This window comes from Coregonus lavaretus (assembly GCF_964263955.1).
Source record: "Coregonus lavaretus genome assembly, chromosome: 10".
Taxonomy (NCBI): domain Eukaryota; kingdom Metazoa; phylum Chordata; class Actinopteri; order Salmoniformes; family Salmonidae; genus Coregonus; species Coregonus lavaretus.
In genome coordinates, this window is record NC_139997.1 from 34823010 (window position 1) to 34846307 (window position 23298).

Sequence of the window (23298 nt, forward strand, 5' to 3'; positions counted from 1 at the left end):
ACGCATTTTAGGCCTCGTTACCGCAGTTTCCCTCGTTGTGCGACGAAAAGCCGCAGTTACGGAAAACAAACATTGCAATCTATTCCAGTTTAGAGACTTCGATCTTATTTACACCCACATTGTGACTGGATCACAAGACACGTATTGTATCGAACATAATCTTATTTACGGTGAGTTTTAACATTTTACATCCATTTTTCAACTGGGTTAGCTAGCAAGCTAGTTAGCACAACATCACAACTAACGTTAGCTAGCCAAGTTAGTAATGAGTTCTCTAACAGCTTGTAACTTTGACCGGTTAACGTTGTCAATATATCTATCTATAGTGTATACAAGAACGACCTAGATACATTTGTTGGATATCATCAAAGATTGTTATCATGCCAGAGAGAGTTGGCTAACAGGAGCTAGCTAACTGTTAGCCACCGCTAACAGATTTGCGGTTCTGACTCACCAGCGACATTTGCGGATGTTTATAACTAGCTAGCAGGCTAAACTGGTCATATCTGGTTTTTATCTTGTGCGACGGGTAACGTTGTTGTGATCATTTTCTTGATTTTGAGGTGGGTAATTTAGCTAGTTGGCTAAATACTGTTTTAATATATCAGGCTAGCAGCTAGCTACCTAATGACGTCTGCCAGGCAGGCCGCAGCGTGATGAGAGAACACATTCTGGCGCCTAGCTGGCTTTCAAAGGTAATCGTTAGCTAATAAGCCAACTGACCGGTGAGCGCAATGTTAGAGATATCTAGGTAGTTAAACTGTTTCTGAATGGACTCTTGGTCATGGCTCTAAATATATATATATATATATATATATATATATATATATATATATATATATATATATATATATATATATATATATATATATCTCTATCAACTGGGGGACTGGCATGTAGTTCATGAAGTTGACATGTGCCGACGGTGGTTAACTACAGTAACTTAGCTGACTAAGAGTAAGCTAGCTAACTATGTTTTCATGACAGAGGAAGTATTGGAGTTAGCGTTAGTTCTGTCTTCTGGAACCTCGCACCACCAGAACTAGTTAACTACACTGCTTCTCTCAATTCCAGTTCTCAACTAACGTTAATCAGTTTTGTGTTGCTGTATCTGTTATTATAACTGCCATAGAAGCCAGGTTATGCTAAAACCAGTTTAATATCTAACAATAAAATAAATTACAGCCCAATCGGCTGTCTGTTAGTTTCTTATGGAAAGCTTTTTGTATGTCAACGTCATTCACGCGCTGATATAAACAAGTTACTGTGTTCAGACAGAGCCATCTACTGCTCTCTTCTTGGCTACGAGATTACCTAAAACATATGTACTGTGTCACCTTCATTTGTTCTATGCCCAAAAATCATATGTAGCCTGCTATATCAAGCTAGATCTTGGTAACTTAGAACACGTACGTGATTACTGTAATTGTATTCTGTTACTGTCAAGTCTGTTTGTCAGTTCTTTCTGTCTGCTGATATAAACTTAAGTTTGTCTTTTTGTGTGATGCTGAGCAGACATATGCAGTCCTGCTAGCAGGAGAAGATGTTCAACAAGTCATTTGGTGCTCCTTTCGGGGGAGGGACCGGAGGATTTGGGACTTCATCCACGTTTGGACAACAAAGTAAGTAACAACAGTGGGTGCAAGTGTACAGTTAGTTTTAATGTATGCCCTGACAAATTGAGTACCTTTATGGTTTCCCAATTGTCTCATCAATATCTTCGCCTGAAATCAAATCACATTTTATGTCACATGCGCAGAATATAACAGGTGTAGATCTTACCATGAAATTTTTAATTACAAGCCCTTAACCAACAATGCAGCTCAGCATTCACTCTCAAATCAAGTTGAATTATTGTGGATTATAAGAGAGGTGGTGTTGACCCTGTGTTTGCAGACACTGGCTTTGGGGCGGCGACAGGTGGCTTCGGGGCCTCTGCGTTTGGGGCGACCAACAACACTGGAGGACTCTTTGGGGCGACGCAGAATAAACCAGGTTTGCCACATCTCCCTGATCCTGACTATAACACATGTTAATAACTCAGTACCCGCCTAATCCTGTCGAATATCAGATCTGTTCTTCTAATTAACATCCTGTAGTATAGGGGCCATAGCTGCTTTCTTGAATACTTTTTTCATTACAATCTGCTGAGGCCCAATAGCAGTATGGTTGCTGCAACTACACTCTGGGTTTAGGACCAGGCCAGTGTTCTCCATTGCAGTGGTTTAGGGGTTAACTCAGCTGACGGTTCAGGACGACCGTGTTCTTCATTTGAATGAATAGCCACAGAAGAAAGGTGTCTGTGGTATAAGGTATTTTGTATAACTTTTGCATAACCACAGCAAAGCTACAGATTTCATTGTGAAATTTCCCACTGGCATTTTAACAACATCGCTTCGGGAGGATTTACATGTGTCAATATGATAGCACTGATAAAGTACGATGTTGAACATGTTTAAGACTAGCTTTTGTACTGTGACGTCTGCCTGAACAGTAAACCTGCATGATCACACTGCCACTCGCAGTAGACAGAGAGCTGACTATGTGCTCTATACGTTAATCCATTATTCAATATACAATGGTGAGTGTTTTCTGTGCCCACCGTGATGCTGCTACTGACATGTGGTGGTTGAATATGTGTCTAACCCCACCCTGTAATGCTTTACTCTCTCAAAAGTGGTGACAGCCAATCCTCAACAAATCCACACTGGTGCAGGTAGAGGAGGTAAGCATGGGCTGCCGCGCGCACACACACGACCCGCTGTTAAACAGGCGGCTGTGCACACACGAAAACGCTGCGCACCCACAGTCCCTGTTATACTCTTGAAAGGGGTTTCTGTGCATACAAAGTATATTCAATATGTAGTATTTGGTTTGGAGCAAAGCCACAATCTGCATTCTGCTCTTAAAGGGAGTGTGATCATGTAGACAGGTGGCACTGTGTATGGACATATTGTCTGTTTATATATGTGAGAGTGAGTGGTGTATTTGTGCTGAGTGAGAGGAAGAAAAAGGAGGTGGGACAAGGGGGATGAAGGGCTGCATGTTAATTGAGACGACCTCTCCTTGTGATGAGTGAAATGATTAGGGGCTCCCATAAACTAGTTCATATGGACCTAAAGGCCCATCTGACTGGCTTAGTCAGATCACGGATGCATAACTCCAGTTCTAGAGGATCCTCAGTGAACATGCAACCAAACCATTAGCCCGGGTCCTACAAGAATTTGAGTTAAGCACTCCTAAAGTTGGCCATATGGACCTGTGTGTGAGCTGGTTTAAGGTGGTGTGTGTCCCTCCCCAGGTGGCCTGTTTGGTTCCAGTACGTTCAGCCAGCCCGTGACGTCGTCCACCAGTAGCGGCTTTGGGTTTGGCGCGGCCAGCGGCACACCCACTAGCCTGTTCGGCAGCACCAACACGGGCGGCGGCGGAGGACTCTTCTCCCAGCAGAGCAATGCCTTCGGAGCTGCCAAACCAGCCTCCTTCGGCAGTCAGTGTCTATTTTTACTGTCTAGCATTGATGTTGTTCAAACAGGTTTACCATAGAATTAGTAGTACTAACAGGCATTCCCATTCAAAGGAATGTTCCGTGGCCAGTGGGACAGTGGTCATGTTGGGTGTACTATATAGTCCCAGTCGGTATTCACATATTAAAAAGGAATTCTCCTCGACCACGCCCACAAATTGGGGGAAACCAACAATCTTTCCTATTGCGCCTCATTGTAAAAGAGGCAACTTCGTCTAGTTTTTGTTATACAGAAATATTGACACATGCTTAAAAGCTGCTGTGTTGTTCAATGTACATGAAGCCAGGCCAAAAATCCCAGCCTATGGTTCGCAATGCTCCCACATAGGGAAATGGAGCCTGCGAGAAGAGCTCTGTGGCTTCAGGCTATTCGGTGTGGGAGAGTGGAAAATGTGGGGACACAGTGTCCAAGTAGGCTACACGTAGCTATGTGTGTGGAAAACATTTCATCACAGGTATTATATTTAACTTGTTTAGTACAGTTCGTTTTAACTCCACTCACTACTCGTAGCTGTAGAGTCCATTTGTTTGTGTTGGTTTTGCCTACCTTAATGTTCCGGTCGGTAGCGAGCTAGCGCTCACTCAAGTGGCTGCTAGCATCGTCATGAAAAGGGGCGTGAGGGAAGCCCTACAATATTACGCTTTTCTAACGCAAGGGACCAGGCAATGTTGAAAAGTAATCTTTAGACATGTACTTTTCTTAAATATAGTTTTGTAATTGACTAAAAGAGGCAGACAACAAGAAAATCGCGTTTGAAAAAAGTCAAGTTTTTGCTGTGAGCCCATGGGGTAACCACAGGTTGTTTTCCCCACAGGCGGGCAGGGTCGCGACGTTCAATCGAATACCGACTGGGTCTGTGGCATGTAAGCTTAGAATTCTGTGCCTTTCTCAAAGTTCCACACATGCAACAATGGCAAAAAGAACTTGTTTAGAATATTTTGATTATTTTGTGCTGGCACTCCTATGGCCACTCCAGAGCCTTCTATTTAGCCTAGAAAATAGTAGTAGATAGAGGGCTCTGGTCCGTTGTAGTAATTGTGACTGCTGGTGTACAATGAAATGCAATAAGATCATGATGTGTAATACCTTACATTTATTTTCTATGAATATTTGTTTCTCTTTTGATTAGATGCATTTGATGTTGTATATTGCTCATAATATTTCAGAAGGATTTTAGATCACTCATGAGGGGCAGGAGTTATCTTGGTCAGGTCACATGGTCCTACATCATCTTAGATGTCTGGCTAGATCGGTAAGATGTTATTTTTTTATATAGCGTTTGGCACGAGCACGGCCAGCAGCGGGGGGCTGTTTGGGGCGACCAACTCCAACCCCTTCGGAGGGGCGTCTGCCTCCCTGTTCGGAGCTTCAGGGTTCACCCAGCAGGCCGCCCAGCCAGGCACCACCGTCAAGTTCAACGTGAGTTTGGCCTGACCTAGGCTAGCCCACTACACCTGGGCTAAACTACTGCAATAGAACTCTGTCTAGTGTCGTGTACCGAATTTTATTTTATCTGGAATGAGCTGCATGTATGTCATGCAGCTCTTTACTGTAATCCTCACGAAATTCAGAGGTCAGCTTTATCTGCCATGTGTACGAGTAATCAGTTGATCCTGCTCCAATATAGTAGAGGAGTTTTGTATTCCAATGAATGTCCTCTTCTGTTCTCTCAGCCTGCAACAGGAAGTGACACCATGGTGAAAGGGGGAGTGACCACGAGCATTAACACCAAGCACCAGTGCATCACGGCCATGAAGGAGTATGAGAACAAATCACTGGAGGTGGGTCATTATTATTCATTTACTTTCAGCTGCCCTCTCCCTTTTTTTTAGATCAGTTAAAATGGAAGGGAAAGAGGAGAGGAATCCACTTTAGATTATTGAATCAAAATCTAATTATATTTGTAACATGCGCAGAATACAGCAGGTGTAGACTTTACTGTGAAATGTTTGCTTACAAGCCCTTACCAACGATGCAAAAAAAAAAAGAAAGGGTAACGCAACAGGAATAAAATACACAACAATTAAGCTATATACAGGGAGTATTAGTACCAGATCAATGTGCAGGGGTGTGAGGTAGATGTGTACATGAAGGCAGGATAAAGTGACTAGGCATCAGGATAGATAATAATAGGAGTAAAATAAAGAACAGAGTAGCCACAGCATATGATGTGTAAAAGTACAGTGGGGAAAAAAAGTATTTAGTCAGCCACCAATTGTGCAAGTTCTCCCACTTAAAAAGATGAGAAAGGCCTGTAATTTTCATCATAGGTACACGTCAACTATGACAGACAAAATGAGAGAAAAAATCCAGAAAATCACATTGTAGGATTTTTTATGAATTGTTTTGCAAATTATGGTGGAAAATAAGTATTTGGTCAATAACAAAAGTTTCTCAATACTTTGTTATATACCCTTTGTTGGCAATGACACAGGTCAAACGTTTCCTGTAAGTCTTCACAAGGTTTTCACACACTGTTGCTGGTATTTTGGCCCATTCCTCCATGCAGATCTCCTCTAGAGCAGTGATGTTTTGGGGCTGTCGCTGGGCAACACAGACTTTCAACTCCCTCCAAAGATTTTCTATGGGGTTGAGATCTGGAGACTGGCTAGGCCACTCCAGGACCTTGAAATGCTTCTTACGAAGCCACTCCTTCGTTGCCCGGGTGGTGTGTTTGGGATCATTGTCATGCTGAAAGACCCAGCCACGTTTCATCTTCAATGCCCCTGCTGATGGAGGGTGGTTTTCACTCAAAATCTCACGATACATGGGCCCCATTCATTCTTTCCTTTACACGGATCAGTCGTCCTGGTCCCTTTGCAGAAAAACAGCCCCAAAGCATGATGTTTCCACCCCCATGCTTCACAGTAGGTATGGTGTTCTTTGGATGCAACTCAGCATTCTTTGTCCTCCAAACACGACGAGTTGAGTTTTTACCAAAAAGTTCTATTTTGGTTTCATCTGACCATATGACATTCTCCCAATCCTCTTCTGGATCATCCAAATGCACTCTAGCAAACTTCAGACGGACCTGGACATGTACTGGCTTAAGCAGGGGGACACGTCTGGCACTGCAGGATTTGAGTCCCTGGCGGCGTAGTGTGTTACTGATGGTAGGCTTTGTTACTTTGGTCCCAGCTCTCTGCAGGTCATTCACTAGGTCCCCCTGTGTGGTTCTGGGATTTTTGCTCACCGTTCTTGTGATCATTTTGACCCCACGGGGTGAGATCTTGCGTGGAGCCCCAGATCGAGGGAGATTATCAGTGGTCTTGTATGTCTTCCATTTCCTAATAATTGCTCCCACAGTTGATTTCTTCAAACCAAGCTGCTTACCTATTGCAGATTCAGTCTTCCCAGCCTGGTGCAGGTCTACAATTTTGTTTCTGGTGTCCTTTGACAGCTCTTTGGTCTTGGCCATAGTGGAGTTTGGAGTGTGACTGTTTGAGGTTGTGGACAGGTGTCTTTTATACTGATAACAAGTTCAAACAGGTGCCATTAATACAGGTAACGAGTGGAGGACAGAGGAGCCTCTTAAAGAAGAAGTTACAGGTCTGTGAGAGCCAGAAATATTGCTTGTTTGTAGGTGACCAAATACTTATTTTCCACCATAATTTGCAAATAAATTCATTAAAAATCCTACAATGTGATTTTCAGGATTTTATTCCCCTCAATTTGTCTGTCATAGTTGACGTGTACCTATGATGAAAATTACAGGCCTCTCATCTTTTTAAGTGGGAGAACTTGCACAATTGGTGGCTGACTAAATACTTTTTTCCCCACTGTATGTGTTTGTGTTGTCTGTATGCTTATGTAGTGAATGTGTGTTTTTTTTTTTTAGTGTCAGTGTAGGGTGTGTATTCATAGTCTTGTGAGTGTGCATCGAGTCAGTGCAAGATGTGATCAGTGCAGATAGGGTCAATGCAGCCCAGATCTCTCTCACCCCCTCTCCCGTGTGGTGTTGTCTCTGTGTAGGAGCTGAGGTTGGAGGACTACCAGGCAGGGAGGAAAGGCCCCACTAACCCCATGGCTGCACCAACAGGGGGTCTCTTTGGGGCTGCGGCCGCAGCCACCCCCAGTACGGGGGCTGCAGGGCTGTTCGGCTCCTCAGCCACCAACACGGGCTTCTCCTTCGGCCAGGCCAAAACCAACTTCGGCACCAGTAAGTCACACAGGCCCATAGATAGAGCTCAATAGAAAATGTAAATACAATGTATTATATCGGACTGTTTTAACTCCCTGTCCCCAGGTACAGGTGGGTTTGGTGCAGCCACAGGCAGTCTGTTTGGCCAGCAGCAGCAGCCCCAGCAGGCCCAGCAGGCAGCCAGCCTGTTCAAGCCCTTCGGCCAGGCCACATCCACACCCAACACAGGCTTCTCCTTCGGCAACACCAGCACCATGGGCCAGCCCCAACAAACCAGCACCATGGTGCGAGCTCACACTTACATGTTAATACACTCACACGCCTAAGATTAGCTGTGTGTGTGATGTTGTACCATTCCAGTAGAGTAACTCTCTCTCTCCATCCCAGGGGGGTCTGTTTGGCAGCACTGCAGCGTCCCAGGCAGGGGGGTTGTTTGGAAACACAGCTCAGACCACACCAGCCACAGGCTTTGGGACGGGAACCGGGCTCTTCGGACAAACCAACACCGCCTTCGGCAACGTCGGCACACAGGTATTAATAGACTCAAATGCGCAGGCCTTTACACAGTTGTTAGGTACAGGTATGGTGTGTATTAATACGGTCTCTGTCTGTACCCCTGTCCCTAGCAGAGCTTGTTTGGTAATAAGACAGCAGGGTTTGGCGCCACCACCACTAGCGCCCCGTCGTTTGGCACAGGCACCGGCCTCTTCGGCAACAAACCTGCCCTCACCCTTGGAACAGCCACCAACCCATCTAACTTCGGTGAGTTGATAATCTGCCCTTATTGGAGTGCACCTGTGTGATGAAGGCTAGTACTTGCAAGTAAACCATCTATAGATAATAGTATTGGCTATTTAAGTGATTGTGTTGTGTGAAGGTTTTGGACCCACCGCTGCTGGCGGAAGCCTCTTTGGGAACAAGACGGCAGCAGGAGGACTGGGGACCGGACTGGGAGCCGGCTTTGGAGCAGGTATGAATGGAACAAGCGCCATAGGCCTGGAATACAATAATAAAGAAACCCAAAAGTCTGTATTGTCAGTCATTAGTAGTCCCTGTGTATGTTTCTCTAAGTGTGTTCTGTGTTTGTTAGCAGTGGGCACTGGGCAGATGTCTCTGTTTGGGAATAACAAGCCACTGGGTTCCACTCTGGGAACAATGGGAGCGTTCGGACCGCAGGGATTCAGCACAGGAACCAGCACTCTGGGCTTCGGAGCGCAACAACAGCCCGTCGGTAAATACCACTTCCGTCGACCACCTCTATCACCTCTGTCCAGCCTCAAGCTGATTGTGAAAGCACATCCCCTAGCCCTTTCCTCTCGTACCTAGTCCTATTACTCTTTTAGTGTACTGAAGAAACTGGCTGGATAACATTACACTGTGGTGGAAACTTCCAGTAGCCCTTGAAGGCTAGGTGAAGCTATAATCCTAATTGTGTTTCTCTTGTCTCTCTCTCTCTCTTCCCAGCGCTGACAGACCCTAACGCGGCGGCGGCCCAGCAGGCAGTGCTGCAGCAGCAGATCAATGCTCTGGCCTACTCCCCCTTCGGTGACTCACCCCTCTTCAGAAACCCCCTCTCTGACCCCAAGAAGAAGGAGGAGCGTCTAAAACCCACCAATCCGGCGGCCCAGAAGGCGTTGACAACGCCCACTCACTACAAGCTGACGCCGCGGCCTGCAACACGTGTGCGGCCCAAAGCTCTAACATCATCGGGCTCCTCCAAGTCTCAGCTGTTTGACGGGCTGGATGACGATGAGCCTTCTCTCACCAACGGAGCCTTCATGCCCAGGTAGGTGGCCATCTGTGGAAATTTGCTTGTAGCTGATTTTCTGTTTCAACTGATTTACTGATTTTTATCTGTTTTCTGTTATGTTTTCCTTAGCGGATACTACAACTTTTCGATAGCTTATATGAGGTGCAGCTATTTGCTTCTGTCTGTCTTCAGACAGTGATGTTGGTGTATGGTATCTAATCTGTGTGTTTCTCTGTGGTGTTGTAAACCAGGAAGAGCATTAAGAAGCTGGTGCTGAAGAACCTGAATGGCAGCAGCCTGTACAGCAGCCCAATCAACAGAGACACAGATGACCTGGCCTCTCCACCGGAGTACCCCCTCAACGGACTCAGGTCAGACACGCACACACACACTGTCAATGATATTTCTAATATTTATCTGTGTGATGTTGGTTGCTGAACCATGTCTCTCTCCTGTCTCTCCCCTACAGTGCCAGTGTGGACGAGGATGATTATGTGAGGGAGGTGGTGGAGGGAGGGGCCGAGGATGACCTGGAGATCAACAAGTTCTACACCAATCCCATAACCAAGCCCAGCCTGCAGGACACCATCTCAGAGCTCAACGCCCATAGGGTAGGGGCCAGGGGCAGGAATGGCCTGGAGGTGAGCTGATTGAACAAAAGAGTAGACAGACAATGAATATGGTGGTCTTTAATGACACCCAATTCCCCTATAAGGCCACTTCTTTTGGCCACACTTCTCATATAGTGCACTACTTTTGAGGTTTGTGACATGAGTTTTCTGATTCCAGGTGAGCAGCGAGGACATATCACTGGGAGAGGACTCCATACAGGAGGAGCGAGAGGAGGAGGTGCAGGAGGTGCCCCCCCACCCTGCAGGTATCGTTCTGGGCCGTGTGGGCTACTATACCATCCCTGCCATGGATGAGCTGGCCAAGATGGTGGACGAGAACGGTGTGTGTGTGGTGGAGAACTTCACCGTGGGCAGAAAAGGTAAACGACTCTCTTGATTGGTCGGGTGGAAACAGCTCTGGGAAAGTAATTGGTCGGTAGCTCACTGCTCTGCTGTCTGATTGGCTCTCAGGTTACGGCTCAGTGTTTTTCCATGGTGAGGTGAACGTGACAGGGCTGAACCTGGATGAGATTGTTCACTTCAGACGTAAAGAGGTCATCGTCTACCCCGACGACAAGAACAAGCCCGCTGAGGGGGAGGGGCTCAACAGGTCAGTGACAGGATGGGACAGAGGGACACAGCTCCACCGGGCCAGGGAAACTTAGTCCCCTTCACACTGGGGACAATGTCGTTATAATTTTCCTTGTAATGCCATCATCACAGACGTCATAAACTGATTTCACATATATTCTGATAGTGATCACAGCTGAAGCTAACTCAAGTTAATATTCTCTTTCTTTCTCATCCTTTACCTCTCACCTCTTTACTACCCCATGTTATTTTCTCCCTCCCCTCTTTTCCCTCACTCCTCTCCTCTCCCAGACGAGCTGAGGTGACTCTGGATGGGGTGTGGCCTAATGATAAGACCACCTGTACTCAGGTAAAGAGCCCTGAGCGTCTGTCTGAGATGAACTACGAGGGCCGCCTGGAGAACGCTTCACGCAAACAGGGCGCCCGCTTCCTCGAGTACCGCCCCGAGACCGGCTCCTGGGTGTTTGAGGTAATTATGCCTAGACACATGCAAAAGGTGTGTGTGTGTCCATATCTCCTTTCCAATGTCTGTAACTCATCTCTCTCTGTGTCTGCAGGTGGCCCACTTCTCTAAATACGGCCTGCAGGACTCTGACGAGGATGAGGAAGTTCCTCTTAAAGTGGACCCCAAGAAGCTGAAGACGGCCACAACACTTCCCCCAGGGCTGCAGCAGCTTCCTCTCACCCAGCAGCAGGCTCAGGTAGACGGAGCAGCTCAGCGCGCCCACCCACACTGACAATCAGACCCACTGCTCTCTACATCACCTGGATGACCTTAGTCAATATACAACATAAATATACATAATGATCTGAACAGAAGCAGTGTTTCCTTTCCACTACTTTCCATTACTGCCACATGCAGTGTGTGGGGTCCTCTGCCTAGATCTCTGCTGTTTCACCACTTCTATTATAGGTTGTATTCAATAGGTTTCTATGGAAAAGGTTTTAAGGTTGGTAGCCCTGGATACAGATGGTCTTGGTGATCTCTGCACCCCAATAAGGCTATTAAAAATTGATCGGAGACATTGATCTGACATCAGTTGGATGGGCTGTAGAGTATAGCGACTCATCAGATGGGACACCACATGATCTATTTATCAGTGGAGGTGTGGGAAAGGCTGGGTTCTCCTCTACCAGGTTCACCTGTACCTGAGCTGGTGGAGGCCACAACCCACCAATCGCAGACAGGAGGTGGGCAGGGTAGTTTGTCAGAAGTCTGTCAGTCTGGTTTAGTGGTTATGTTCTGCCCCTCACAACTGATTCAGGATCATCAACTTAATCTGTGCTCTAAATCTCAACTATCACGTAGAGACATACAAATTGTATCCACAAGTTCATCTGACTCTGGGGAAGTAGATAAAGGGCCTCACTGCCAAAATCCCAAAGTATCCCTTTAATTAAGGGCTGTGTTAAATCCTTTTTTAGATAAGAAAATCAAACCTGCAATCTGCAGTTCGAACAATAACAAAGCGTTATTGGTAAACAGCTGAGGGATGGGGAGGGAGAAATGATACCACTTTCAAACTCATGGACAGAGTTATGGATACAGGGACTGACCATCTATGATATTGAAATTGTAGTTTTAACCATGTTTTGAGGCTATACAGTTTTTGTTTACATTGTTTTCAAACAAAGGAGTAACACAAGCTTATATTTTGGGTAGTGATGGTGGATGACAGTTGAACTATGCTCATGAGGCATAGTTCAACTGTCATTCACTATGTTCTATTTTTCAAGAATCAATGGGTATATATCATTAATTTAAAAGTCAAAAAATGGATGTACCAACTGCAGATTGCCCCTTTATGGAAATGTTTGAAGTGAAGTCTTAACTCAGAAGTAGAGTTTGTTTGTAAGATTTTAAGATTTCTTAAATGAAATCTATATTATATTGTGAAATGTTTGTATTTTGACAACTGTTCCTCCCATAGTTACGTGTTTTAAAATCATACAATTTGACTGGGTAATACTGATTATGGTAACTTCAGAAAACCTCACATTACCGTGGGTTGTATCTCATAAAAATCGAGACAATGCATTTTTGATTATTTGTTGGTATGAATATTAGTTTCTCTTTGAAACAAGCTTTGAGATGATGACCAAAGATGATGAGTGATGTGCGGTAACCTGCAGTTCTTGGGAAACTGCCAGTCCTGCAGAATATATTCAGGGTTAGGTTTTCTTTCTGGTTGAGGGTTTAAGAAACGACAACATATCTACTCTTGGGGTATTACTGAGTCAAGCTACGAATTATCTTATTATGTAAAACATGCTCCTGTATACATCTGTGATATCTTGTATTTGATCTGATAAAGCTAAGAAATAAACAGATTAAAGATGACCCATTTTGCTGGTCTGTCCGACTTGTGTATGTAGAGAATAGGAGATAAGGAAAGCGTCTTCCTTGAGAGTGATGTCCACCATATGTGGTCTTCTAGTCTACACACCTGTACCGTCTGCTCTGCTCAGACCAGTAGAGCTCACTGACCTGGAACCAACTGCTCTGAAAACATACTGACAATTTTCATTTATTTACTTAACCTGATTACACTAAACTGATTTTGTCTGTATGTGTGTCTCTTTTTGGTGTGTGTCACCTTACTGTGTGTTTGGTTGCACTTTCCCTGTTGTGTGTGTATCCTGTGTCCATCCGCTCTGTGTATGTCCAGTCCACGGCGGTGCTGGAGCTGCTGAGTCGCATGTCTGAGGTTGACAGTGACATGGCCGACATTACCCAGGATGCCCCAGGGGAGAGCATGTTGGGGGAGGAGGAGGGGGAGAGTGGCATGGGGGAGGAGAAGGGCAGTCGGCTGGGGACTGTGACCCCCACAGAACACAACCCTGTCTCCGCATCCAGTCAGATTGCCTCTTCGCTGGGTATCAACCCTCACACTCTACAGGTAAGATACTACTGTACACCCTCACACTCCACCTGTTTGTTGAGGCTAATGGTGTGTGTCCTCACTCACATCATGAAGGCAGAATGTGTTTGATGTGTGTTTCTCTTCTCTCAGATCATGAAGGCATCTCTGTTTGCTGAGGATGATGGTGACATGTTCCAGGAGCAGGGAGGGATGAATAGCTCTCTAGACAGGGCCTCCCCTCGCATCCTCCTGCCTGGCACGCAGGGCAGGCCCTCCAGTAAGTGTGTCACACACATAGACCCTAACATGTCTTAAATGCTAATATAGCAGTCCTCCTGAATGAAGCTTTTACTGTTATTGGATGAATTAGAGGTGGTTTACTTAGATTGTACTCTATCTTTCAGTTTGATTTTGCTCATCGATCTCTCTCGCTCTCTTTCTCTCTCCAGTCGGTGGTCTCCTGCAGACTCGTTTCAGCGGTGCAGGTCTCTTCCCTCAGCTCCCTGACGTTCCCTTTGGAGGGGGCCTTTCTGGGAGGCTGTCCATGTCTCGGGCGTCCGCGGTGGTTCATGAGCCCTCGCGGCTCTCCCCCTGGCCCTCGCTGGGTCCAGCCTTCCTGCTGCCTGCCCCAGCGGCAGAGGCCACTGTACGGACGGTGGGGGCTCGACGCCTGGGGGGCCCTGTGGCCCCAGAGAACTCAGTCACACTGGGGAAGGTAATGATAACTATACTTCTACTAGTAATAATTTGTATTTGTCAGGTGTTTTTCTAGACACTTCATCCTACATCATGATACATTTATGATAGTTAAGAGTTTAAATATCAGACGGGACAGTAGACTGATCACACAAGGATACATACAGTACAGAGGTACATGGAGCAAAACAATGGAGTTTCACATTGAGAACATGGAGATTTGTTGGATCATCTTGTTGGATTCCACTGTGTGGTTTTCGTATGTGTGAATATGGCTGTACAGTACGGGGAGTTTAAAATAATCTAGTCCATGTAATCAACACATTCCCTCCACCCAGGGCCGTCTGCTGATGGATGCAGCTCTGTTCACGGGCCGGTCGTTCCGGGTGGGGTGGGGTCCAGGCTGGACTCTGGTCCACTGTGGGGACAGGCTGAGTGGGGCTGGGGACAAGGAGCAGGACCAGGGAGACACAGGAGCTGGAGGTTTTGGATTCCTGCCTAAACCTGCCAAGAGCAAACAGTGAGTAACAGACAAACACCAGACCACTGTCATCTACACAATGCTGTAGGAGTGTCAGAATGGGATCCAGACTTACTGTATCAGAGCAGTGCTTGAGCTTGTTATGGGTGATAGAAACTCAACCGTAAACTCCCCTCTTTCCCCTCCCCCTACAGACTCTCAGACAGTCCGTTCAAGGTGGTGATCGAGCAGGTGGTTGGTCTGGAGCCGCGGGACAGTGAGGAAAGCCAGGCGGTGTACCAGCGGCCCCTGGAGATCAGCCTGAAGCACAGCACAATCAGTACAGAGGGGGCCTGCCCCTTCATCCAGCCCCAGAATGGGGTGGCCGCCCTGCACGAGTACGTAGAGTGGATCACTGACCTCAACCAGGAGGCTGGCGCCGGAGACGGTAAGGGATGCATCACTCTCATACACACACACACACACAAACACAATGGTAGATGGCTCACACTTTATTGGTCCAATTCCAAAACGTCCCTATGATTCTAACATCACCCCTGCTACCGCTCTGTTTTAATCCTCTCTCCCATTGCTGTCTCAATGAGTTCAGATATAACTATATGCTTGCTAATGCTATCCTCTCTATCTCTCCCCCCCCCCCGTAGCAGTCCTGGGTCACTGGGCTCTGGTGTGGACTCTGTGTGAGGCCCTGTGGGGTCGGCTGGGTTCGACAGAGCCTGGTTCCAGCGGCTACCTGCAGCAGCTGGAGAGGAGGAGGAGCTTTTCAGCCTGGCTGTCCCACAGCGCCACCCAGACGATCGAGCAGGAGGTGGGCCTGAGCCAGGGGGGAGGACACGTAGAGGCTATCTTCAGCTACCTCACCGGACACCGCATCAGTGACGCCTGCAGGCTGGCTCAGAAGAGTGGTGAGGAGAGGGGGGATTGGAGGGTTGAGAGAGGCGGGGGAGATCGGAGTTTGAGAGGAAGTGGGACAGAGATCAGGAACAAAAGGGAATGGATGGATGGAGGGGTGGGAAGGTAAAGCCTGCTGCAGACCTGGGGCCTCATTTATAAATGTTGCATACGCACAGAATATACTCCAAAACATGCGTGCGCCAGTTTTCACGCAAACATTTGCATTTCTAATAACTGAACTAGAAGTGAGAATGTGCTTATCCTCCCACAAACTTTAGACCATGCATACGTACAGTTTCTAGTGGTTGAAGTATTGCATTGCAAGAAGGCAAAAGTAGCCCAGTAGCCTTGTGCAAATGGGGAATATATGATTACTTATTCATTTGCTGTTAGTGAGAATAGCCCAAATCTATTTATCTTTGCATTCTAAAATAATTAGAGATCTATTTCCTATTTATTTCATTTCCATGATCATTGCAGAATAAATTCCTCAGCTTTTCCGACTGTGATGGTTTCATACTCGTGAAATGGCCTATAGGCGTACAACAAGTTAGGATAGGCTAACATTCGTCCCATCTCTCATTTAATTGTACCCACTTCACAATAGTAAATAGATAAGCTACAACTATTTAAAATATTTTGCTGTATGCGATCCGATTTGAAGCGCAGTTCAACGGTAGAACAGACGGTTCACCTTTTTCCGTTGACGTTTGTAGGCTACGTCTGAATACTGTGATGTCAAATTTCTCCAGTAGCCTAGACAATATTTCATTTATAAACAATACATATATTATAACCATTTCCACCTTTTCTGGCCGTGATGAGTTCATATTCCCGAAGAAGCCATACAACAAATTACAATGCACATCTCTCATTTAATTGGGCCTATTAGATAGGCTATTATAATTTCACGTTTTTGCTCTATGCATCCTAAAAGGAGCCCGGTTTATAACATACAGGTGAACAGACAGTTGATCTTTTGCATTGAAGTGTGTAGGCTACCACTGTAAGTAGGCCTACTGTAGTAAAGAAAAAAGAATTTGCAGGCAGTGCAGCATATTTGGGTTTGAGAGAAAGTAAATACAAAACATTGAATTTACATCTGTTTACAGGTCCACAACAATTTGCAATTGTTTTTGTGTTTCAGAAACTGTCACATACAGCAAATGTCACACAAGAAAAATAATCGGCCAACACCTCCAAAGAGATTTGATCAAGGTCGCCATTGATAGTTCCTTTAGATATACTGTCTTGGCCTAATTCCAATACCTCCAAAGAATACAGCAAATAAGGTTGTTGTCGTCACCATAAAAGGTGAATGATGGGCATTATTCAAGCGGAGTTATAATGCTCATTCACAGGTCTGATTTATAACGGGAAACATGCAAATGGATGGCATGCGCCAACTTTAGAAATCTCAATATTTTTGTGCGTGTGCAGTCTTCAGAAATGCCGCACGCAGATATTTAGTGTAAAATCTACTCAACGGTTATAAATATGGCCATAGGGCCATCTCACAAATGAGTTGGGCCAGGCTGTAGGATCTCATTAAGATGTCTTTAACCTGTGTGTGTAGGGGACCACCGTCTCTCCCTGCTGCTGTCCCAGACGGTGGGCTCTCAGTATGGCCGGGAGCTGCTGGCGCTGCAGCTTGGAGACTGGAACAGAATGCAGACAGACTCCTTCCTGCAGGAGGAGAGGCTACGCATCTTCGCCCTGCTCGCCGGGAAACCTGTAAGTAACCCTGTGTGTGTGTGTGCGCGTGCAGCTGTTGCCGTCCGTTGTGTTCAGACTGCTATTAACTGGATTGTCCTTTGTGTGCTATGTTGAGGTGTGTGTGTGTAGGTTTTGCAATCCACATATTTGTTGTAATATACATTAGTGCTAAATGTTTTCTGAGCTGTATGTGCTTGTCTCTCTAGTTGTGGCAGTCTACAGACTGTGTGGTGAACGTGTGTTCAGAGCTGGACTGGAAGCGTTGTTTGGCGGTCCATCTGTGGTACATGCTGCCTCCCACAGCCTCCATCGCTGACGCCCTGGCTAAGTACGAAGCCGCCTTCCAGGGCTCTGCAGAGGGTCAGAAGTACGCCTGCGCCCCCCTGCCCCCCTACCTCGACCAATCAGACCCGCTGGACATGGAGGAGGAAGAAGAGTCTAAACGGCCGCTCTACGACATCTGCTTCCACCTGCTCAAACTCTACAGTGACAGGTACTACACTACCCACAACACACTGCATAGGTTTATCAACATATATTATTTTGCTTTACTAAGGGGTGGAGTGGGGCTACAGTTTCTCTGATTAGAATGAATCCTACATTTCCATTCTCAAGCAGAATAAAAATGAAGTACCGCTAGAGTGGGGTTTAAATTATGTAACACCTCTCCCTCCCAGGCGTTACAGCCTGCAGCAGTTGTTGGACCCCCTGACGGTGACGTGGGAGCGTCTGGACTACCGTCTGAGCTGGCACCTGTGGTCGGTCCTGCAGGCGCTGCACTACACACACCTCAGCCCCGCCCGACAGGGCCTCATACACACCAGCTACGCTGCCCAGCTGGAGAGCGCTGGCCTCTGGGACATGGCCATCTACGTACTGCTGCACATACCTGAGGACGTGTACGTACCGCAACACACACACCTTACAACATACACACACACAACGAGAGACTTCACACACTCAACTTTAACATCAATCATGACGACGGTTAAATTGATGAGTCACAGGAGGATTTGAGGGTCAGTGCCCTCAGCAGATGCCCTGGATGGACAGACAGGCTGATCACGGTTGATCATAATCTCACATGATAAACCGCCACTGTGACCAGCTGGGTTCCAATTCCAACCCTGAATCGTCTGTGCAATGTATTGGCCCTCTTTGCTCGGGGAGCTAACGGACGTAAACGTCTCAGGCAAGCTTACACATTACGTGAGCTAGCCCTGTTGGAATACTTAGAACATGTAAAGTCGTATAAAGTTAAACCTGCTAACATGTCCTTCTCTCTCCAGGCTCCGTGAGCGTGCAGTGAGGGAGATGCTGCAGCTGCACTGCCCCTTGCTGGAGACAGAGGAGTCTGCCCAGAAAGAGCGCTTCCTCACAGAGAGACTACTGATCCCAGAACAGTGGCTCCACCTGGCCAAAGCTACTAGAGCCAGAAGAGAGACGGACAGACACAAAGAGGCCCTGCACCTGTACAGAGCAGGCCACTGGAACCTCTGCCACAGGCTGGTCATACAGCACCTGGCCTCAGGTGTGTATATGCACGTACACACACACACACAAACTCTAACCCTATTCCCCTGTATGTACAGTTGAAGTCGGAAGTTTACGTACACCTTAGCCAAATACATTTAAACTCACATTTAAATTCCTGACATTTAATCCTAGTAAGAATTCCCTGTCTTAGGTTAGTTAGGATCACCACTTTCTTTTAAGAATGTGACATGTCAGAATAATAGTAGGGAGAATGATTTATTTCAGCTTTTATTTCTTTTATCACATTCCCAGTAGGTCAGAAGTTTACATACACTCAATTAGTATTTGGTAGCATTGCCTTTAAATTGTTTAACTTGGGTCAAACGTTTCGGGTAGCCTTCCACAAGCTTCCCACAATCATTTGGGTGAATTCTGGCCCATTCCTCCTGACAGAGCTGGTGTAACTGAGTCAGGTTTGTAGGCCTCCTTGCTCGCACACGCTTTTTCAGGTCTGGCCACATTGTTTATAGGATTGAGGTCAGGGCTTTGTGATGGCCACTCCAACACCTTGATATTGTTGTCCTTAAGCCATTTTGCCACAACTTTGGAAGTATGCTTGGGGTCATTGTCCATTTGGAAGACGCATTTGCGACCAAGCTTTAACTTCCTGACTGATGTCTTGAGATGTTGCTTCAATATATCCACATAATTTTCCTTCCTCATGATGTCATCTATTTTGTGAAGTGCACCAGTCCCTCCTGTAGCAAAGCACCCCCACAGCATGATGCTGCCACCCCTGTGCTTCACGGTTGGGATGGTGTTCTTCGGCTTGCAAGCAACCCCCTTTTTCCTCCAAGCATAACGATGGTTAATATGGCCAAACAGTTCTATTTTTGTTTCATCAGACCAGAGGACATTTCTCCAAAAAGTAAGATCTTTGGCCCCATGTGCAGTTGCAAACCGTAGTCTGGCTTTTTTATGGCGGTTTTGGAGCAGTGGCTTCTACCTTGCTGAGCAGCCTTTCAGGTTATGTCGATATAGGACTTGTTTTACTGTGGATATAGATACTTTTGTACCTGTTTCTTTCAGCATCTTCACAAGGTCCTTTGCTGCTGTTCTGGGATTGATTTGCACTTATCGCACCAAAGTACGTTCATCTCTAGGAGACAGAACGCGTCTCCTTCCAGAGCGGTATGACGGCTGCGTGGTCCCATGGTATTTATACTTGCGTACTATTGTTTGTACAGATGAACGTGGTACCTTCAGGCGTTTGGAAATTGCTCCCAAGGATGAACCAGACTTGTGGAGGTCTACACATTTTTTTTTTTTCTGAGGTCTTGGCTAATTTTTTTAGATTGTCCCATGATTTCAAGCAAAGAGGCACTGAGTTTGAAGGTAGGCCTTGAAATACATCCACAGGTACACCTCCAATTGACACAAATGATGTCAATTAGTATATCAGAAGCTTCTAAAGCCATGACATCATTTTCTGGAATTTTCCAAGCTGTTTAAAGGCACAGTCAACTTAGTGTATATAAACTTCTGACCCACTGGAATTGTGATCCAGTGAATTATAAATGAAATAATCTGTAAACAATTGTTGGAAAAATTACTTGTCATGCACAAAGTAGATGTCCTAACCAACTTGCCAAAACTATAGTTTGTTAACAAGAAATGTGTGGAGTGGTTGAAAAACGAGTTTTAAGGACTCCAACCTAAGTGTTTGTAAACTTCCGACTTCAACTGTATGTTTCCCCTGTAGACTGTATCATTAATGATAACCATGAGTACCTGTTGGAGTTCCTGGACGGGCTGGCTATTCCTGAGCGCAGTGCTGTGATCCAGGACTGGGACACGGCAGGCAGAGTCTACCTGGACTACATCAGAGTCATACAGACCTTAAACGCCATACAACAGGTATGTCTGTCTGGCATTATGTTGACTCCATTACAGTTGATTATGATAGATAATTAGCTATGCTGCTAATGTCCTGATTTATCTGTCGTCTCGGTCATATACCGATGGACAATGGTGGCTATGGGCTGGAACACATTGAGGCTGTACTGGTTTTTTAATGGAAGGATGTGATTCTGTGGGTGCGTGCGTTGGCGCTGCACGGATAGAAAGTGCTGGAATGCTTCATATTGATGCATGATGTTTGTATGTAATGGGTCTGTCTGTCGGTCTTGCTCTCGGTCTCTCTCCGTGTGTGTTCAGATGGATAGTGCTGGTTATAAGCTGGAGCGTCTACACACTGAGGTGACATCACTCTGCAGCAGGATAGAGCTCCTCCCCTGCTCCACCGCCAAGGACCGCCTTGCCCAATCAGGTGAGGAGATGGAGCGGTCTGCTCCAATCAGAGGATAGCTGATCTTTCCTAGGACAGAGCGTGATACATAATGTTCATTTAAATATTCTGTGTTGTCCTGTCTGACCTAGACCTAGTTTCTAGACCTGAGTGGAACTCTGGTCTAGTCTTATAACATATACCCACCTTACCAGATATGTGTCGGCCTGTGCCTGTTTGGCGTCAGTTTTCCCACGTCCGAGCCTGTATCTGCAATCAGTAGACAGTTCTGATTAGGAAGTAATTGTTTGCGGTGCCCAAGAATGAATTCAATACAAATCAAAACCAAACATGGATTCCATGTTGTGTTCTTGCTTGGTGCGCACACACCTGTCTGTTTTTACACCTGTTTGTCCTAGCTAATCAGCTTTGCAATATGGGCACCATGCTGCCACAGACAGGAAGTAGAATGGAGCGTGTGGGCGCAAACATTGACATTGACATTCTTTCCTGGGCACCGCTCGGAGACACAAACGACGCATTATTTATCCGAACAGTCCACCAACCACGGATATACCCTCCGAAGTGTGAAAAGTGTTGGTAAATAAGTTGCATGTGGGCTACTGTTATACTGCTAGACTGAGATACAATCTCGGTCTAGAGAACCTGGGCTATAGGTGTGTGTGTGTTCCTAGACCTACCTAAACCTCTCCTCTCTCCTGTCTCCAGAGATGGCCAAGCGCGTGGCTAACATCCTGCGTGTGGTGTTGAGTCTGCAGCAGGGTGGTGAGGGTGGGGAGATCCCCTTGTCCCAGCTAGCGCCCCACATCGGCCGTCTGCCCATGCCTGAGGACTATGCCCTCGAGGAGCTCCGCAGCCTCACCCAATCATACCTGAGACAGCTCATCGTCAGCTAATGATCTGCCCCCAAACCCTCAGCCCCCCGCCCAATAGGAACTGAGGTAGTTTGTTGGATTCCAGTGAGAACAGTGGGGGTAGGAGGGGACTATCTGGCACTGTTTAGTAGGACTACTGGGGTTGATTGAGATGGGAGGGGAAGTTTGGTTGAGAAGGCAGCGATGGACTTGCAGCGTATCCCATGCTCCTTTGGGGCTTTGGTTTCTCCTGAAGAAAATGGCACAAGATTATTGGATGAAGCATTCCTCAGTGTGTGTGTTTGGAAATGAATGACTTGCAAGTTTTTGTGTTCTTTCATTATTATGTTGTTGTATAGCTTTTTTGTACTTAGGAGGCCTGAGACGTGTGTTTGTGTATGATGTGCATTTAAATATTGAACTGCTGAACCCTCCTGATAAGAGCTCTCTTCTCCCAACCTTTGACCCTGTTTAAAGGGACACTCATTGGCTGGTGTGTTAACGCCGTCATCCTGCAATCATCTGTTTCCAGTATAAATGCTGTATGCAAACTACATGTTTGTTTGACTCTTACATCCCCATGGAAACGTAAAGGTCATTATAGTAAAGATTGTTTACCAGGATTTTGTTAGTGAGCGGTATCGCACACACCAGATGAACTGTCTGTGTATACATAGGGAAGATCTATCTAGCTTAAAATGGAGACTCATTTTAGTGATGTAATCTTGTACAAACATCCGGCTTGAAGTGAACAACTCTTGTTTTTGCATACCAAAATAGAAAACGTGTAAAATGAGATTGGATAAACTTCTATTTTTGTAAAAAAATTGGGCTCAAAACTAGTGTGAGTCTATTGGAATGGAGATAGAGAATGGAATCTAACTATCACAAGTATATGGTTTCAGATTTCTATTGTATGGGGGATTACCAGAGCTGTTTGTTCCTTGGTGGTGATGGGTGTTTTTTTTTCTTTCTTGTAATCAGCCTGTTTTTTTTTTATGAGTCGGGACAGTTTCTCTGTGGTCCTTGCAAGGAGTTTGATTAAAAATATCATATATTTTAAAGATAATTTACAATTCCTTGGTCTCACCTTCACTCACACACCTCACCTTCACTCACACACCCTCCATTTTCTCAACCTCCATTCCCCCTTACCCTCCAGTTTTCTGTATTTTGATGTTTCAAGAGAAACTGACGTATGTAGTTATTGTTTGGTGTGTGCTGCAGTATGTTTGTTTTGCGGGAGAACGCTCCCCTTGCGCACAGTGCCTTTCACGAGGAGAGTCTCCGGACTTCTGTTGCCTCCGTTACTCTGTGCATGATTGTGATGACGGTGATAATGATAACGTTTTTATTAAAGTCTGAATAAAATGCATTTTATTTTGTCCTGAA

General features: G+C 46.0%; 1 protein-coding gene across 8 annotated transcripts; it reads left to right on the forward strand.

The window, feature by feature from the left end:
• Positions 1-23298, forward strand: LOC311136230 (nuclear pore complex protein Nup98-Nup96-like). 8 transcript variants are annotated; one of them, XM_084170350.1, is made up of 33 exons: positions 1-170; positions 1516-1622; positions 1897-1995; positions 2678-2725; positions 3302-3487; positions 4801-4943; positions 5198-5305; positions 7497-7683; positions 7771-7949; positions 8053-8196; positions 8292-8427; positions 8543-8635; positions 8756-8896; positions 9130-9451; positions 9667-9786; positions 9885-10056; positions 10205-10406; positions 10498-10636; positions 10909-11086; positions 11175-11318; positions 13287-13517; positions 13632-13758; positions 13931-14196; positions 14516-14697; positions 14853-15085; positions 15303-15563; positions 17129-17286; positions 17475-17761; positions 17946-18167; positions 18558-18799; positions 20507-20661; positions 20962-21073; positions 21761-23298. In XM_084170350.1, the coding sequence occupies exons 2-33, from the start codon at positions 1544-1546 to the stop codon at positions 21946-21948; spliced, it is 5484 nt and encodes a 1827-aa protein (XP_084026476.1). In that variant the 5' UTR covers positions 1-170; positions 1516-1543; the 3' UTR covers positions 21949-23298. The 8 variants fall into 8 exon arrangements, with proteins under 8 accessions (XP_084026476.1, XP_084026477.1, XP_084026478.1 ...); XM_084170351.1 differs by having other exon boundaries at positions 8759-8896; XM_084170352.1 differs by having other exon boundaries at positions 8295-8427.

Excerpts from the sequence above, each read along its gene's own strand:
- LOC311136230 (XM_084170350.1), top strand. The coding sequence starts at position 1,544 with ATGTTCAACAAGTCATTTGGTGCTCCTTTCGGGGGAGGGACCGGAGGA. Across the intron at positions 9,452-9,666 it reads AACGGAGCCTTCATGCCCAG|GAAGAGCATTAAGAAGCTGG; the intron begins GTAGGTGGCCAT and ends GTTGTAAACCAG. Across the intron at positions 10,407-10,497 it reads CTTCACCGTGGGCAGAAAAG|GTTACGGCTCAGTGTTTTTC; the intron begins GTAAACGACTCT and ends ATTGGCTCTCAG.